The 17,041-nt window shown below is 39.4% G+C and overlaps 1 protein-coding gene across 1 annotated transcript; it reads right to left on the reverse strand.

Moving 5' to 3' along the window:
- Positions 1–35: 35 nt before the first annotated feature.
- On the reverse strand, positions 36–16,277 carry LOC135884423 (cytochrome b-c1 complex subunit 2, mitochondrial). Its single transcript, XM_065411788.1, has 14 exons — positions 16,164–16,277; positions 13,863–13,955; positions 13,575–13,724; positions 12,641–12,705; positions 11,670–11,726; positions 11,193–11,317; positions 9,318–9,415; positions 7,807–7,864; positions 7,517–7,612; positions 6,032–6,231; positions 5,639–5,719; positions 4,880–4,956; positions 1,789–1,942; positions 36–395 (listed from the first exon to the last, which is right to left on the reverse strand). Exons 1-14 carry the CDS (start codon positions 16,197–16,199, stop codon positions 312–314), a joined length of 1,374 nt encoding a protein of 457 aa, XP_065267860.1. The 5' UTR covers positions 16,200–16,277; the 3' UTR covers positions 36–311.
- Positions 16,278–17,041: the final 764 nt, after the last annotated feature.

The following is a 17,041-nucleotide window of genomic DNA, read 5'->3' on the forward strand; positions in this document are numbered from 1 at the left end:
CTCTGGTAGTTTTTGTAAGGTACACACCTAAAGGCCAACTCATTGTTTCACTACATTCAAATATTTTTAATCGATAATGTTCAATGTTTCCATACTTATACATACCTTACTTTCAGTAGATAAATATATTAACAAAAACTAAGCATATGAACTCAGCACTTTATTCAATATATGCAAGCCCACAAGTTAATTATCTAGATTAATATTCTTGACATTTGAATTCAGAAACAGGTTGATTGTAACTTATGTATAATATAATTGGCATACAGTGAGAAGAGTCCACTTTGAATCTGTCTCAGTTTTGTTTCCTACTACAACTCATCAACAAAAGGGGTATTTCCCAAGTTCCCGCTAGCTGCCATTGATTTCTTCCCATCAACAAACTTCTTTGCAGCCTGAAAAGAAATAAATAAAAATTGGACATTAAGGAAACAATCACACACAGGCCTGGTCTACACTAACCCCCCAATTCGAACTAAGGTACGCAACTTCAGCTACGTGAATAATGTAGCTGAAGTCGACGTACCTTAGTTCGAACTTACCACGGTCCAGACGCAGCAGGCAGGCTCCCCCGTCGACTCCGCGTACTCCTCGCGCCGAGCAGGATTACCGGAGTCGACGGCGAGCACTTCTGGGTTCGATTTATCGCGTCCAGACAAGACGCGATAAATCGAACTCAGAAGTTCGATTGCCTGCCGCCGAACCAGCGCGTAAGTATAGACAAGCCCTTAGATTCCATTAGGCACACTGAACAAGCTTGTCTCATTGCTTCAGAGTCCCAGCTTCAACTGATTTATGGAATCAGCAATGTGGTATCATTTCTTAGAGTGATGATTTTTAATAAGCTGTCTAAACTGACTCAGTTTGACAGACTGATATCAGCCTGAGGAATGTAGAAAAGTAGCAACTTTTCCCGGCTCTCTGAAGTGGTCATACATACGCCTAATAGAAAATATTTTCTATTCAGGTAAAAAAAGCAGCAGAAAGGTCCAGTGTATCAATCACTGAAGTGAGAGTCAGGAGACCTGGGTTCTATTCCCAATTCTACCAGTGACTACCTGTATGACCTGGGCAAGTCACTTTGGTGCTCTATGAACTCTATGCCCCTCCCACTGTTTGTCTGTCTTGTCTATTTATATTATAAGTTCTTTGGGGCAGGGACCATCTCTTACTATATGTTTATACAGTTCTGAGCACAATGGAGCCGCTGGGCACTACTGTCATTCAAATGAGTAATAACAGCTTTGTGAAGAGATTTTAATGTTCTAGATTTGTTTTCCCCACTAGATTTCCAGATGGAATTTGTGCAGTTCAGAAATCAAGATTATTATAATTGTCATTACCACTACTCAGCGTCTCAATAAAATACTGTGAGATATTCATTTTGCTTCTTACAATCACACCCTAGGGTTGAATCCTCCATAACCTTAATCAGGTGGAGTATTCCCTACTGACATCAGTGGGACAACTCCTAACTCTAGTTTTGTATGATTAGGTAAATAGCTGGAATTTTTTCTACATTTACTTGTAATGGTAGAATTCAGCTAAATTCTCACAGCTATATTGACTTTGCCATATACAATATTAAAGATTGTTCCCATCAGTAAACTAAGCAGACAACTCAAAAGGCATAGCTAGCAGAGACTTGTAAGCATCATAGAACCACTTTTTACAGGGTCCCTGTATATATATTTTATACACCCAGAAGAGTATGCTAGTCATAATTGTGCATAGCAAAGCTTATATGGAATCATTCTGTAAACAATGCATATGGACACATTTACTTACATTCACAATATCAGCAGTGGCTATGGACTCAATGTTTTGAATTACAGCTGTTGGTGATGTATATATACCAGATGCCAATGCCTCGGAACCGATTTCATCAAGTAATCCGTCTGAGGTCTCAACTAACATCAAGTATGTGGCTTTCAGATGATTTCTGCCAAACAAAGTGTTGAGAATATCTGAGTAAGTAAATCTTCCAATGTTACTCAGTAGTTATAGACTAAATTAGAACTCCCAGTTGTGCAGTTTTGTGCAACTTGGGGTTCTTAACTTCACTTTTGCTTTAATGCCCACCTCTGAAGCCTTAGCATTCTGGGGATGAGCACCCTGCGATATTGGGATATTTTTATGGCTCTTCAGCCCAATGATTTAAAGTCTCTTGCTGTGTCGAAACAGAAGCTTTCTCTTATGAGTATGGGAGCCTAAAACATATGATCAGCCAAAGAGGCACTAGAATTATTCAAAAGGACAAATTCCAGAAAGCTGAGAGGTAATGTGGCAGAGGACCTCCCACCCCCTGCAATGATCAGAAAGCTCTGGAAAGACTTTCGAGGTCAGATACCAACTAGAGGCAGGCACAAAAGATGGAACCCTCAAGCAGGGCCCAAGGTAGGTATCTCAGCACACTACCCTTTTCCCCCAGTAACTAGGGAATTTTTTTTTTTTTTTTTAAAAGCTTCTGGCTGGAATGTGAATATTTCAAGCTTTGTTGGGCTACTTTCAAACAAATTTAAAGAATGTGATCATTTCAGTATTTTCTAGCCATAGATGTTCAAGTTTTAGCTTTGGCAGTTTTTTGAAAATTAGAGATTTCTGGTTTTAGGTTTAAAACTAATTATCAGGTCTCATCTAGAAAAGTATAGACAGTTTTACGGCAAGGTGTAAACAATTAACAAAAACAATTCACACTTTTCTGTACAATAGGTTAGTGCTTTGTTTAAAGAATTGTAGCATAATACTTTTTGTTCCCTTATATTATTTATTTGCCTCAAGCAGGTTCCCATTGCTAGTCTCGATCTAGTTTATGAAAGTTAGTGTTTATTTTTTATTTTTAAAAGTAGAATAGGAACAGTTTAATCCAAAATGGTGATCTGTGGCGCATACTATAATTGAGAAGGAATGTTAATGTTACGACTGAATTCAACTAGGGCCACTATTACTTGCATCAAACACTAATTACCTTTTTTTTTTTTTTTTAAACTACTCCCCAACTACAGGAAAAATTAGCAACATACTCCAAGGAAGATAATATGGAGAAAAACACTGCAGAAGAAAAAAAAGTAGTGACATTTATCTATATATATTAGGAAGATTTGTATTCAGTGCTATAAATAAATTAACAGGTAGAAGATTTAACATCTGGCTGATGAGAAAGGATACAATAATTTATCATGTTTTGTATGTAATCATGCAAAGTGTAATACCAATTTTAAGTTCTACATACAATCTTATAATAAATAGATTTTATATATGCAAGACTCGGTGACTCCTATTCGCTGCCTGCAGCTGAATCTCCTGTGGGCTGTAATACTTGGGCCTAATTTTGGATGTTGGGTTTAATGTGTGGGTGCTGGGTGGTAGTGATGGCCATTATATACAGAAGGTCAGATTAGATGATCTGGTAGTTTCTTCTGGCCTTAAACTCTATGGGTATGCCTACACTGTAATTAGAAACCCGTGGCTGGCTTGTGCCAGCTGACACGGGCTCAGGCAAAGGGGCTGTTTAATTGTGGTATAGACATTCAAGCTTGGGCACTATGATCCTGTCAGTTGGGAGGGTCCCCAAACTTGGGCTGCAGCCCAAGCCTGAACATCTACACAGCAATGAAACAGACCCTTAGCCCAAGTCAGCTGGCACAGGTTCAGCTGCAGGTTTTTAATTGCAATATAGATTATACTCTATAACTTGGGATAGTAGTTGAATCTTACTGCTTTAATTTAGAACAGAAAAATCACAACACAATCCCAGAGATTAACTGCACCTTAACTATTACAGTTGCACCCCACTGTATTATTAGCTAGCTATTGTGTTTGCAGGCCTGCAAATCAGGAACTTCTAAAACTGTTAGTTTTGCCATCAGAGAAGTGGCAATATTACTTTCCTACTTTATAGGGCTTTCAAGATTAGATACTTAATGTCCTTGGATAACGCAACACCACCAATTTAATGTTTTACGTTTTCAAAACATTTTAAAAATACCATTTGCAAGGCCTCACTATTAGTGTTTTGAAGATGTAAGTGCATACTAAATATTGCTGGCTGGGGAATCATCTGTGTTATCTTGTAGGGAATTTCCTAAATAAAGCAGTTGAGAGACTTATTTAAACTGGAATCGTATACTCGTGTGCTAAAATTGAATCACAGCTTCTGCTGACAGCTGTCATTTACATCTAATGAAGAAGTAGTTATCAGTAAGTTATTCTTTAAGAACACTTTTTGCTGATTTAACAAGTTTCTATAGGAATTGCGGCTAGCATAGAATTTACTATAATTTTCCTAACAGCAACAGTAGTACTTTAACTTTCAAAAAAAGATTTATTGGGTAGGGAGTGTATATCATTCCCATCCCTACATGCTTTTGCTAGGTATAATTACAGAGCAATGAGTCTCGACCTAGGCAGTTATACTGCACACCTACACAGTTGAAACCGTTGCCCTACAGAAGGCTCTTTATAAATGCTTACTGACAGGAAGCTGAGCATGTGATGTTATAACTCCACTTTTATAACAAATTAAAGCAGTGACGCACAGACCTCAGAGCCAAACTAGCGATCAACATTATCTAAAAGAGTTACAGTAGTGTGAATACATTGTTTCATTTACTATAGTACTATATATTCATATTTAAACAGTATATTAATATATATAAATTCTCACAGAAAAATGACTGACCAAGTATTATTTTATCAACTACAATTGGTTAATAACAGAAAAAGCATCCTGATTGGTTAACAATTAAATCAGTGTTTTAATATCAACTGCTGCAAAGAGCCCCAGGAGATTCATTAAAGAGCCATTTGCGGCTTGAAAGCCCCAGTCTGAGTATCACTGAGGTAAACTGTTTATTAGACATTTTTTGTACCAACTTACTTAGCCCTTGTGACATCTTCATCAGTGATACTGCCCTGAGCAATTGCCTTTACCTGGTTCAAAGCAGCCTTAATGACCTAGGACAAAAGTTAAGCAGTTTTTTAAAAATTTGGCACGAATGGCTTGATCATTCCCAACCCACAAGATGTCTTCTCTTTACTGAGCAGAAACAAAAGACATTAAGTTTGAAAGGCTGCTTCACCTGTTTCACATTCCATTTTATTGGATCATCATTCTTCTCAACCTCATCACATATTAACAGCCTCCTCCAATAACTACTATACACTGTATTCAGGTGAGCTAACAAAAAAGTTTAGTCTGTGCTTTGAATCTCATATTGCCTCCAAAATGATCCCAAGTCCTTACACCAAATAAAATGTGATCACACTCTCTTCCCCCATTAGATTCAAACCCAGTTCTCAGAGATGATCAATTCAGCCAGGTTTCTGACAGTTAACCTGCCAGCAGCCTAGTTCATTAGAATCCACTTAAATATGGATATATTTACCCACTTATATTCAGCAATCTCAAGAATGCATTCACTACTGCTACTTTATTTTTGTACTTGTACTTTCCTGAAAACAAGCCCTATTCCCTGCTTTGAGGAGTTAAGTCTTGTATCAATGCAATGTTAGTTTAAATCCTAGTCAAAGGAAACATTTCAAATCTTGTTCAAATTACTAGATAGTTACACTAATAACTAGAATTTAATAAACCAATGTATTTGATCAAACCAACGTATTCTAATCAGCAACTTACCTCCCCAGCAGCAGAAGCCTGGGATATAGTATAAATCCCAAAGAGTCCAGAATCAGAGTAATTAACATTAAATGCTGCAGCCTGTGAAACAACATTTTCAGTTACTGTTCTAGTAATGAAGATTGGATGCTCAATTTCTCCTTCAACAAAATAGCTACCGGTGGTACCCAATGTGCTAGTGTTTAGAAAGATGGGTTTCTTCTGTTGAAATTAAACCAATTTGGGTAGAAGACATTCCATGAAATATTTTTAATTCTTGTGCTAATGATTAAAAGAAAGATTCTAGCATAGGGGACTCTAATCTCTCAAAGGACAAGAATGGTTTGCTATATATTTTTCGATTGCATTTCTTTTTTCTTGGGAAGGAAAGTTGCAATAAACCATTAGGCTTACATCAAATGGTTGATTAGTTGCCTTAGCGATAGCCTGGAATAGTTTGCTGGAAATATTGCTTCCCCTTTTAATAAGAGGCCCTGCACCTAGAATATGCTGAAGGACACTGAATGCATTTGCTTCTGCACTTCCAGTAGCAACTCCTTCTGCTACTATGGCAGCATGGACAAGGCTTTCACCGTTCTGTTCCCTGATTTCACCTGAAAATAAGAACAAAGAAATTATAGTTAAAAATATAGTGTATTAAACTTAATATGTGAATTAGTTGCTATCATATACCTCCAACAGTGATTTCTAGTCAGTAAATAAGAAAAGCCATTAATGTAGTTTAGTTGTAATATTAAGTTCACAAGATCTTGTTCCAAATACTGACAGTGGACATCAGCACTGACTGTTCAAGAAAAATAATCCCCTTGTTTTATAAAAACAGAAAAAAGGTATAAGCCTTACTTGTTCACAACTTTCCCACAATCACAAAGGGCCAAATTCAGTGGAGATATACTTGCGTATTCCAGGTCTGCATATGGTCTAAGAAGGGCTTGTCTGTATGGTGATTTACTGCATGGCAAGCTAGGGTATGCGTCTACAGCACTAACTAGCCGTGGGGACCATGCTGCTGCACACTACAAGTTTGTAGTATGTCAAAGCGCACTTATGGATTTAAAGCATGGCTGCAGAGTTCATACAGTCATTTAGCACACAGCAGGCTAGTGCACTGTAGATTTACACGCTAGCTTGCTATGCACTAAATCACCGTATAGACAAGCCCTTAGATTCCCCTATTGGAAAAGCTACGAAATCCACTGAATATCTGCCCCAAGGTAACAATTTCTCACTCAATAGCTACATTTTGACTGTCTGAAAGACTACTTATTCCATGTTTTAGCCAACCCAAATGTAGTCCAGGTATCTATCTCCTAATTTTCTGACTTAACACTGTTTTCAGCTGGTTGCAGAAGTAACCCGATTGTTATGCAGAATGAAACTGTATCAATATTAGTCCAAGATACTGCATCAAAAGACCTAAACTGATGCTCAAAGTTTGTTATGAAATATTTGACAGAGTTAGTGGCCTTCCTGGAAAGTAAGCTTTTCAATACTCCCAGGTATCCCTTTGTTACCTTCCACACACCCTGGGACACTTTACTGTTTCAAGTACACAAATTCTGGAATTGTGCCACTAGATTTTGTGTTTTCACTTTATGGAGTATAGTGGAAGGACGGCCCTGTGGTTAAGGCACTGGACTGGAGGTTAGAAGATTTGGATTCAGTTCCCAGTTTTGCCACAGACCATTTCCCATCTTTGTCTTGCCCTGTCTATTTACATTGAAAACCATCTCTCTTCCTGTGTTTGTAAAGTACACAGTACAATGGAGGATCAATCTCAATTGGACTCTTTAGGTCATACTTAAGTCTTAATAGAGAAGACCAGCACAAAACTTGTAGTTACCAAAAAACCCCACCTCACACATACACAGAGTTTACCTCCACGATATTGGGCCTTAACACCAGAAGAACCAGCCCCGCTCCTGATATTTAGAAATTGCTCTCCAACTTGTTTTAGTTCAGAATGGCTTACACCTGCAATATAATATTTTTATTAAAAAGAATCACATGTAAATTAACAGTATTAGAAAATTAACTAGAGATGGCTAACAAGTACTTTAGATGTACTTTAAGAGTTCTACTTGTAGAGATGAAGTTTGATTACTTCTATAGTTTTCTTTTAATGCACAGTATGATGCATAAGACATACACTAATTAAACACACATACCTAGTCCCACCAGAGCCATTCTTGCACTTGTGAAGTTGTTCTGTACAAACTGGTGCAGCTGCAACAATAATGTTGTGCGCGTTAGGTTATTTCCACAAATAAAAAAAAGGCGGCAACAACCATGTGTCAGGTTACTCATTTGAAGTTTTTCAAATGAGTTCCAGGCCAATGGGAGCTGTGGGAGTGGTGGCTACAGGCAGGAGCAGTGCGGAAATCCTCCCCCCCCCCACCCCCCACAGGGACATGCTGTCCACTTCCGAGAGCGGAGTGGGGCCAGGGCAGGCAGGGAGCCTGCCTTAGTCTCGCTGCGCTGCCAGACTTTTAGCGGCCGGAGACTGCGATCGACTGGCAGAGGCTCCGTGATCGACCAGTCGATCGCGATCTACCAGTTGGTGACCACTGCTTTTAAAGGCTCTTTCACAGAGCAAAGGTGGTGTTGCTACTAGCATGAAAGAGCTTTTACAAATAGAATTGGATGTCCAATGTCTTAGGTCAATAAGGAAGTTTAAAAAAAAGATGGTATCTACAATTGCCTTGACTCAAATGAGTGCTGTTTAAATATTTCCAAAGTTTACCAGGAATCAGGTCATCTACAGAACTGGTTCAATTTTTATAAAAACCATGAAAGAAAAACTCAAGCCTTGAATAAAGTTTGAACTTGCAGTAGCACTTGTTGTCACTGCAAAAGTGACAACAGTTGCCAGTCACACAGAATTTAGGGGCACAGATACTTTCTAAAAAAAAGGAAATTATGCTCTAGTCTTAATGGGAAATTCTGTGCATCAATCTCTGCAAGAGAAATTATAAACATATTTCCTTAAATGCATAAACTTAAAACAACTCCAAACATATATATGCACACAAATCGTAAGCTGGAAAGAGCCAGACCCACCTGATTTTTTATTTAGTTTATTTATTCTGAGTGCCCTTGAGAGAACTGCAGTTTTAGGTGTTAAACTACTATTAATTTTCACTGCAGTTCCGTAAGTAGCTGTATCCATTGTTCAAATGTTGTAATTCTGAATGCAGCAAGTCCTGATGCTTCCAACAGCAGTTGCTTACAGGAGAGACTCTTTTATGCACTCTCCCCGTAGCGGTAGAAGCACACTACTGTCACTATGTGGAAGTCACTAGCTCTTTGTACATGGATATCTGCACTTCAGTGCGGGTCCTATTGATAAGTAATAGAAAGCCAGACACATATAATACAACGTAGCCTTTTTAAAGGCTTTGGAATCACAGTTCAAAAGTCACAAGAGACTTTTATACCCAATAACTGAATTTACAGTCAGAAAAAGACTTGACTTTACTTCAGCAGCAGACTAACATTTGAGATGGGGACGCATGACAAATCTATATAGGAGTCTCACTTTGGGAGAATTGAATAAGCCAAACAGGCAGCTTTAAGTGATTGCTAGTGTCATGGGAGAATAGTTTTACGAAAGAAACTAGAGTGGCAGATTCACATGTGACTTTATACTGTGGCTACAATATGAAAGATATATTCCTACCTGCTCCGGTGTAATTTTCCCAATTGCATAATCTGGACAGTACAAGGAGTTAGCAAGAGCATTCCGATAAGCTGCAGCATGCAAGTTTTCAAGAACACCTAAAAAAAAAAAAAAAAAAAAAAAAAAAAATGAACAGAAGAAACAGACTCTTTCTAAAAATGTAGTTTAATAGCTACTTTCACTGAAGAGTAGAGATGGGATGAACACAGGAATTGCGAAAATGGATCAGCATTGTGATCTGTCTCCTCCAGTACCCATTCAACATCAGATGCTTCAGAGGAAATCACATGAAATTTTGTATTAGGCAGAGGTGGAATAATCCAGAAGAGGTCTCAACTTTATCCCTAAAAATTATAAATTGTCTTAAACCCTAAAGCATCACTTTCAAAAAAAGGATGTTTAGCATTAAATTTTAACAAATCTGGATATTCTTATTATCCATAGAGAAATCCAATCCCTCTTTGAATCTCAGTTCTTCACCCGAACAGCACAGTATGGCGTTTAAACTGAAGTCATTATGCTTTGTGTTAAAAAGTATTTCCTTCTATCACTTTTGGATTTCCTGTCACTTGATTTCATTGAGTGTCCCTTGTTCTCATGTTCTGAGACAGGGAGAACAGACACTTCCTGTTTACCTTTTATAATACTAATAATTTGTGTACTTATGTTTCCCCCTCATACATCTCCTTTCTAAAGCAAACAATCCCAGTTTTTTCATCATTTATCACACTTCTCTGAACCCTTTCAGAGCTTAACTGTTCCAAATTTTGACTTCATGATAAATAGAATGGGTTTAAGAACAGTGCATCTTTAACTTTATATTTTCTTGCTTTTGGTGTTACATCCATATTATTTAAACCCAATTGTTTTTTCTTTTAAAGATGTTCTTTAAGAACTGACTTGGTAGATCAAACCCTTTTAAAAATAGGAGTGTTTAGGCAGTTTAGTACTTTTACAGAAGAAGCTGTAATGTTTCCTTAAAAGTAATAATTGTATATTTGCACAATAAACATTACATATATGTTTTTATAAATTATCTTAACTACTCCTTATGAATAATATTGTATAAAAATACTCAGCTTTTAATAGTTCAATATCTTGGTCAGAAAAGAGTTTCATCAAAATATTAGAAGTATGGCTTGCAGACAAACCACCTATTTTCGGAGAAGCTTAAAGAAACTAACACGATTCAATTTTATCATTTAAAAAATACTTATTTGAACATCACCTGTTCTTCAATGTGCTGGAGTTTTAGGAAAAGTGGCTGTGCTTCAAAATAAGCTACCAGTTTCCCAGAGATTGGAACAGAACTTCAGAATTCAACAGGGCATGAAAGTTTGGAGACTTCAATATGACTAAATGATCCAAAACAATGAGTGTCATACAGGAATACTAGTATTACTTAGATGATAGAGATCTTGAGACTTGAGCCCTAAGTTATGCAGATACACTGGAACAAGCTCACATCTTAGTTGGGTTATTACAAACATATTGATGTAAGACTAGATTGCAATTTAGATTAGTTTAATGAAAATGTTGTTTTATATAGCATAGGTAGTAAAATTCCATAGAACTTCAAGAAGCCATTTATCCATTCAATCTTAAATAGCTTTCTGATAAGAAAGTTTTTATAATGCAAATGGCTTCATTTATAAAATGGGCTTACTGTGCTCTCTCCCTATTCATTTCTGATTTCATGGAGGAAGACAGACAGACAACTATGACTTTCTCCAGAGGGGCAAGTGGAAAATTAACTGGAGTGGTCAAATTGCTCAAAGTTAAGTGAAGAATCCTCTTTACGTGTGTGTGTGTGTTTGTTTTTAGGTAAATATTCTTGTGAAACTGTCAAAGCTGGTCATTGGAAAGCATACTTACTAACTTGTGGATTTTGAAAGGCAACTGCTTTATCAACTTTTAGTTGTGCCTGAAGCTCTGTTACTTCCCAAGGTCTGAATTCTGGAGCTGTAGTGACATTAATTAGGTACTCCATTACTGTATCACTGAAACAAAAAGGCAAAGTTATGAAGGAATCTAGTTAAAGATTTCTTTAATTAAAAGTGAATATAAAGCAGCACATATCCAAACATATCCAAGATATACTGTGTTGATAGACCATTGTGTACAATAGTAAGAGTCCAATTTCATGCTACAAAGCACCCACCTGAACACTGCAAAACCGTATGTAATCAAGTACAGTGTCAAACCATTAATACTCTGACAAAGTAAACAATAAGGGCATATGTTAGAAGTGATGTTGTTCCTTCCCCTTAAAATAATGGTATTCTGTAGCTTAACTACTGTGGTTTCTTGCAGAATATACTGTAAACTCAATTGTTACAGCTGGATACTTACACATAGTCACGTAGGCATTCAACAGAATAAATCATGTTTTCTCTTGTGGAGGTTACACTAAATGAGAAGAAATATAGATCCATTTCAGAAAGTTATGTTGAAAATACTGGATTTGAACATATGTTCCTCCTTGATGTAAATTCCCTTGCCCAAATTCTGGACCAGAATGCAAAAACTCCATTATTTTAAAAAAGACTGTACTGGTCTTTTAAACATTCAAATGGATTAAAAAAGTGCTAATGTAAAAACACCTCTCACCTCTACACAAATTCTGAAAAATGCCAATAGCTATGAGGCATCTGTAATTCAGGTATAATTTGACATTTTATCATTAAATTTTTAAATTGCAAACTGAACAGAATTTAGGTAGAATTGCCCAGAAAACTTGCCAAAAGAGAGAAGTGTATTTCACTTTTGTCTTTCTGTTCATATTCAATAAAAACCAAGCCGCCTTCAACTTAATAGCCCCTGAGCAACTTTAAGATATATTGTAATAGAATACATACAAGAATGCATTCAAAAATCAGCAGTCTTCTGTATTTGTAAGTGTTAGTTTTTGTACTTTAAATTCCCCACCATCCAATTACAAAAGCTGCTAAAATTCATGTACACTTGTATTCTCTTGCAAATTTTTTCATTTGTAAGACTATGAATAATTTATCTTTAATATTTTGCTCTATTATGATAAAGGAATAGAGAACAAGTTATTTTTTGTCTATTACAGATAATTTTTGAAGCATAAAAAAGCATGCTTTTTTGAAGCATGAAAAAAAGATGCATACATCAAAGTTTACATATAATCACATCAGACAGATCTGTCCATGTAGTATAATGTTCATTGGGCATGTCTGTTTATTCATTCTTTTTTTGGCACTTTGGGTCATTTTGCACATGGAAGCTTTAGCCATACTACCTGCAGTTTCCATTGTTTTCTCAGCAATACAGATTATCTTTAAATAATAGTTACAAACCTTAGGTTACCTCCAACAGCTTCAACGCCACGAGTAATTTTGAAGGAAGAGGCTCCCTTAGTAGTCTATAAAAACACAGAAGTTGTTTTTACACATTTAGGTACTCCAAGAACAATTTTATTTGCATCAGGTTATTAAATATAATTCTAGGCACAACATTAGATATTTCCAGTCTGTTTACCAAGAAATATTTTTTTCATTTTCTTGTGTGTACTAACACGTTTTCATAATCTTGAATTTTTAGCCAAATAACTAAAATTAACATGCTGTTAAAAAGATCAAGATATTAGTTTTATCGAACACACTTAAGCAGCGGGAGATAGCTAAAACAGCATGGGCAGTATTAAGTCTATAACTATAATTAATAACCAGGTCAATACTCTAAAAAGATGGTTTCATCTACAACCACAGATATGCCTATTCACTAATCAGTTCACTAGGGAGTGAAACTGAACTCAGTAAGACATCATAAGGCACCCCAGAGTTTAAGATTTTCTTATCAGTAAGAAAAACTTTATTTGGAAGTCAATTAAATAGTAAATACATATTAAACATTCAATTTATCTTTTACTGCATTCTGTGTGTAGCCTCATTAAAAGATTGGTGCAATCACTCAATTTCGTACAGAGCAACACTGAATTAATGTATCAACGGTTGTGGCTGTTTGAGACAAATTTCTGACTACTAGAAAGTATGGGTCATCAATTCATTTCTCCCAGACAACTGATGTCATCATATGGCAACAGTTTTTTCACTAGCCACCTGTGTTCTATATGAACCAAGAAACCAGAGGTGGAATGATACATCATTATCATTCACTTAAGCAATCCAGTACCCATAGATTAATTTTAATTACGTGGATTTCTCTAAAAGATCTCAAGCATTTCATAATTTTACCTATCTTCAAAGAATTAAATAGAGGAAAGATACCTACCAAGTTTGATGCAAGACGGAGCAAATGGGAGGTTCCCAAATTGTTGGTGGTTTCATATCTGCTACCTGCTTTAATGAACACACCAATTCTTGAAGCAGGGGAATAGTTTTCCAGAGATGCAATCACTAAACCATTTGGTAATTTTGCGATCTGTATTATAAAGAAAAATAAAGACCTATTACGGTTTAGTGGTCCATTAAAGATACAGTCACCACACTATTCCTTTGTGATCTGATTCAGTCCAATAAAAAAAAAAAAAAAAAGTTAAAAATATCCATTTGCACTGACCTCGAGATCCTGTGGCTGTAGACGTAACTTTCCTCGCTCTGCAGTTGCTGATGCTTCAACTTTGGGAGCAACGCTGAGAGAATAAAACCTTTTCTAAAACAGAAAATAACATCAAGCAAGATTCAAGAGGTACTTATTTCTACTTTCAAATTATATATCAATACAGTATCTAACGGAACACATTAAGCAATGATTCATAACATACAATGGTTAATGTATTTCAAAACTGTATGGCAGAATGGCCACCACATCTTTTACTCCCTGGGGGTTTAATCTGAGCAGTTTCACATTCCTGTTGGAGCCCACTCAAAATCACACAGGTGAAGAACTACAAATTTAAGAATTACAAAATTAATTCTACAGTCTCAGACTACTTGTAACCTTGATTATTATCACAGATGCCATATTGCACTGTTGTATTAAATATTTAGTTACATGAAAATTATATAACATACTCTGTGGTCACTACTGCAACTCACCAAACAATTAATCACATGGAATTTAACTAAAATCTAATATAACATGTGAAAGTGATGCTCTTAACTCCTTGGTACAAGTGGCCCTACCCTTAGAGCAGCACCTACCAGCAAATTGACCCACCTTCACTAATAACTGCATAGACGACATATCGACTTTGAACAAAAAATTCTCAAACTTTTTTAGCTGAGCCCCCCTTCGGAAATTCATTTCCTATATATACCACCCCCACCCCACCCCCTGTATATCTGGGGGGCTAGTCACCGTGTGGCAGTCAAGAAAGCCTTCTGTTCCCTGCAGTGGCCCTGTTAGCCCCCACGGCTTCCCTAGCACAGGCTCTGTCTGGTAGGGTCAAGAGAGGGTTCTGTCCAGCAGGGGGTCAGCAGTCCGGGGTGGGGGGCCTGGCAGCCTCTCCAGCAGAGAAAGATATCTGCTGTTGCACAGCGAGAAGAGCAGGAAGCCATGGACAGAGCCCCCTCCTGACCCTGACCCTTCAGCACACTCCGTCAGGTTCTCCCCCCTTAATAGTCTTGTGGTGTCCCCTCCCCCGGGGAGCACATCCCACTGCTTGAGCGCCTCTGGGTTAGACTCAGGACTGCAAAGAAACTACAGCAGTAGTCAAAAGTCAGAAATGGAAGGCCTCCAAACTGAAGAGAGAGACAATGACATAAGAGCATCCCACACAGCCTAAAACTCCCCAAACCAAGAAGTATAATCAAACTTCAAGTGTGAAACATTATTACCCGCTTCCTCACATATTAAGTCTACTTTTCATATAAAGATTCACTTTCTCCCCAAAACCTGAGAGTAACAAGTAAAAATTAAGTGACATAAAAAAATGAACCAATCAGACATGTTGAGGATCTGATACAATTTTTAGGCCATTAACTTAAGTTACCCTATTAGTTACCATGTCTTTCTAGTTACACTATTACATGCTTTTCACTTAGTGACAGGTCTGGTTAATATATTTTGAAGCTACTAGTATTTCAATATGGGTTTTATCACCACAAAGGTGATAATTACTTAATCTCCAGACTCTTTCCTACTTTGAGTCAGTAGTACAGACATGTCTACAATTTATACAGAAAAATACTAGGGCTCCCAAGATATTTATTAGCCTACCTGTGCCACTATCTGCAATGGACAAGGCGCCTTGCCCAGTAAGCCCTCAATAATGGTTAGAGTTTTTCCAGTACGTGCCTGACACAAGTCAAGTCCAACAGCAAACGGGCAGGCTAAGGCACTAACAAGGGGAGGCTGCAGGTTTAAGGGCCCTGCAGGGAATAACACTGGCTAGGGAAGGAAGGAAGGCGATCCCGTCCACCTGCCCCCCGAGGAATTCCTCCTCCCACACCTGCTCACTACGCGGCTCCCACGGGAACTCGGAGCGGGGCCCAGGCTATCCAGCCCGGCCTCCCCCAGCAGGGAACAGGGCTGCTCGTTTCCGGGAGGGAGAAGGGCAGGTAGCGGGTCCCTACGGGAGCCCCAGGGAAGCTGCTCTGGCCGGGGACAGGCGAGGACTCCCACCCGCCGAGCGAGGGCCGAGTGCCAGGCTGGGGCCGAGGTGACCTTCAGACGCTCAGCCCCGCTCCCTGCCCCGGACACCCGGCACCGCCGCGGGTTCCGCTCCATCCTCCCACACGCCCCTGCCTCGGTCTCAGCTCCACGCCTCAGCAGAGAAGGGGGCGGCCCTCGGTCCCCTTACCCGACAGCAAGCCCAGGGTCAACCCCGCCTGGCCCGGACCCAGCCCCCTTCCTGGTGCAGGGACTCCTCGCTCTGCCCCCCCCAACAGAGGCCGCCCCCCATCCCGCCGCACGCACCGAGAGGGAACGCGCGATAGTCGGGATCCCCTTCATCCTCTCCGTGCCGCTCCCGCAGCTGGCCCCGGTGCCCGCTCAGAGAAACAAGATGGCGCCACCGGAGGACGACTCTGCCTTCCCAGCATACACCGCGTCGCTTTGACCTTCTAGCTGTAGGCGACCAGCCTCTACTGCTCCCTGCTCGGGATTGGACGAGACACCTAGACGGTCCTCTTTCACTGCTCGGTCAGTGCGTCCGAATGGTGTGCGGCGTGCGCCTGCGTGGCGGCGCAAAGCCCCTCCCACTCCTTCTAGTAATTCCCACGGCTCTCCATCGGTCCCCGCCTTCTCTTGAGGCGCGCCCCCTATGGGGTGTAGGCCAGGGCTGTGTGTGCGCTGTGCCCAGTGATCAGTTCTTGTTTGGGGGGATTGTGCGGCGCATGGATGACCGAGGGCTGTGCCCTACGGTTAAATAAATAGCCATCACAAATCCCGGATTCTCCCTTTTCATAGCTGTGCTCGTACCCGGAGATTTCGTAGGATTCCTCAGTAGCTGGGGTAGAAGTGGTGACCCCACAGCACAGGGCGTGGGGTTAGTGAAGAGACGTTGCAAAAACTGGGATCCCGTGGGAAACAATATGCTCCTGTGTGGGAAACGCATTGCCCGTGCCCAGAGCGTGGAACAAACGGGCTGCAGGGCTGGGCTCAGACGGGGGCAGTTCCCACAAAGGAGGCTCCCTCCATGAGGCATTACGTTACCCTCTGCTCACACGCACCGTGGGTTTACCCTCTCCCGGTGGCGGGTGACCTCCCTCCGCAACGAGCGAGACACCCCACAGTAAGGGATAATAATGACTGAGAGCCGCACAATGGGAGGAGTTCCCCATAAGAATGTGTTC

This window comes from Emys orbicularis, chromosome 10 (genome assembly GCF_028017835.1).
Source record: "Emys orbicularis isolate rEmyOrb1 chromosome 10, rEmyOrb1.hap1, whole genome shotgun sequence".
NCBI lineage: Eukaryota > Metazoa > Chordata > Testudines > Emydidae > Emys > Emys orbicularis.

Coding starts and splice junctions, on each gene's coding strand:
- LOC135884423 (XM_065411788.1), bottom strand. CDS start 16,199: ATGAAGGGGATCCCGACTATCGCGCGTTCCCTCTCG. Junction 13,725..13,862: donor TACAGCCACAGGATCTCGAG/GTCAGTGCAAAT, acceptor TTTATAATACAG/ATCGCAAAATTACCAAATGG. Junction 9,416..11,192: donor CTTTCAAAATCCACAAGTTA/GTAAGTATGCTT, acceptor TTTTTTTTTTAG/GTGTTCTTGAAAACTTGCAT.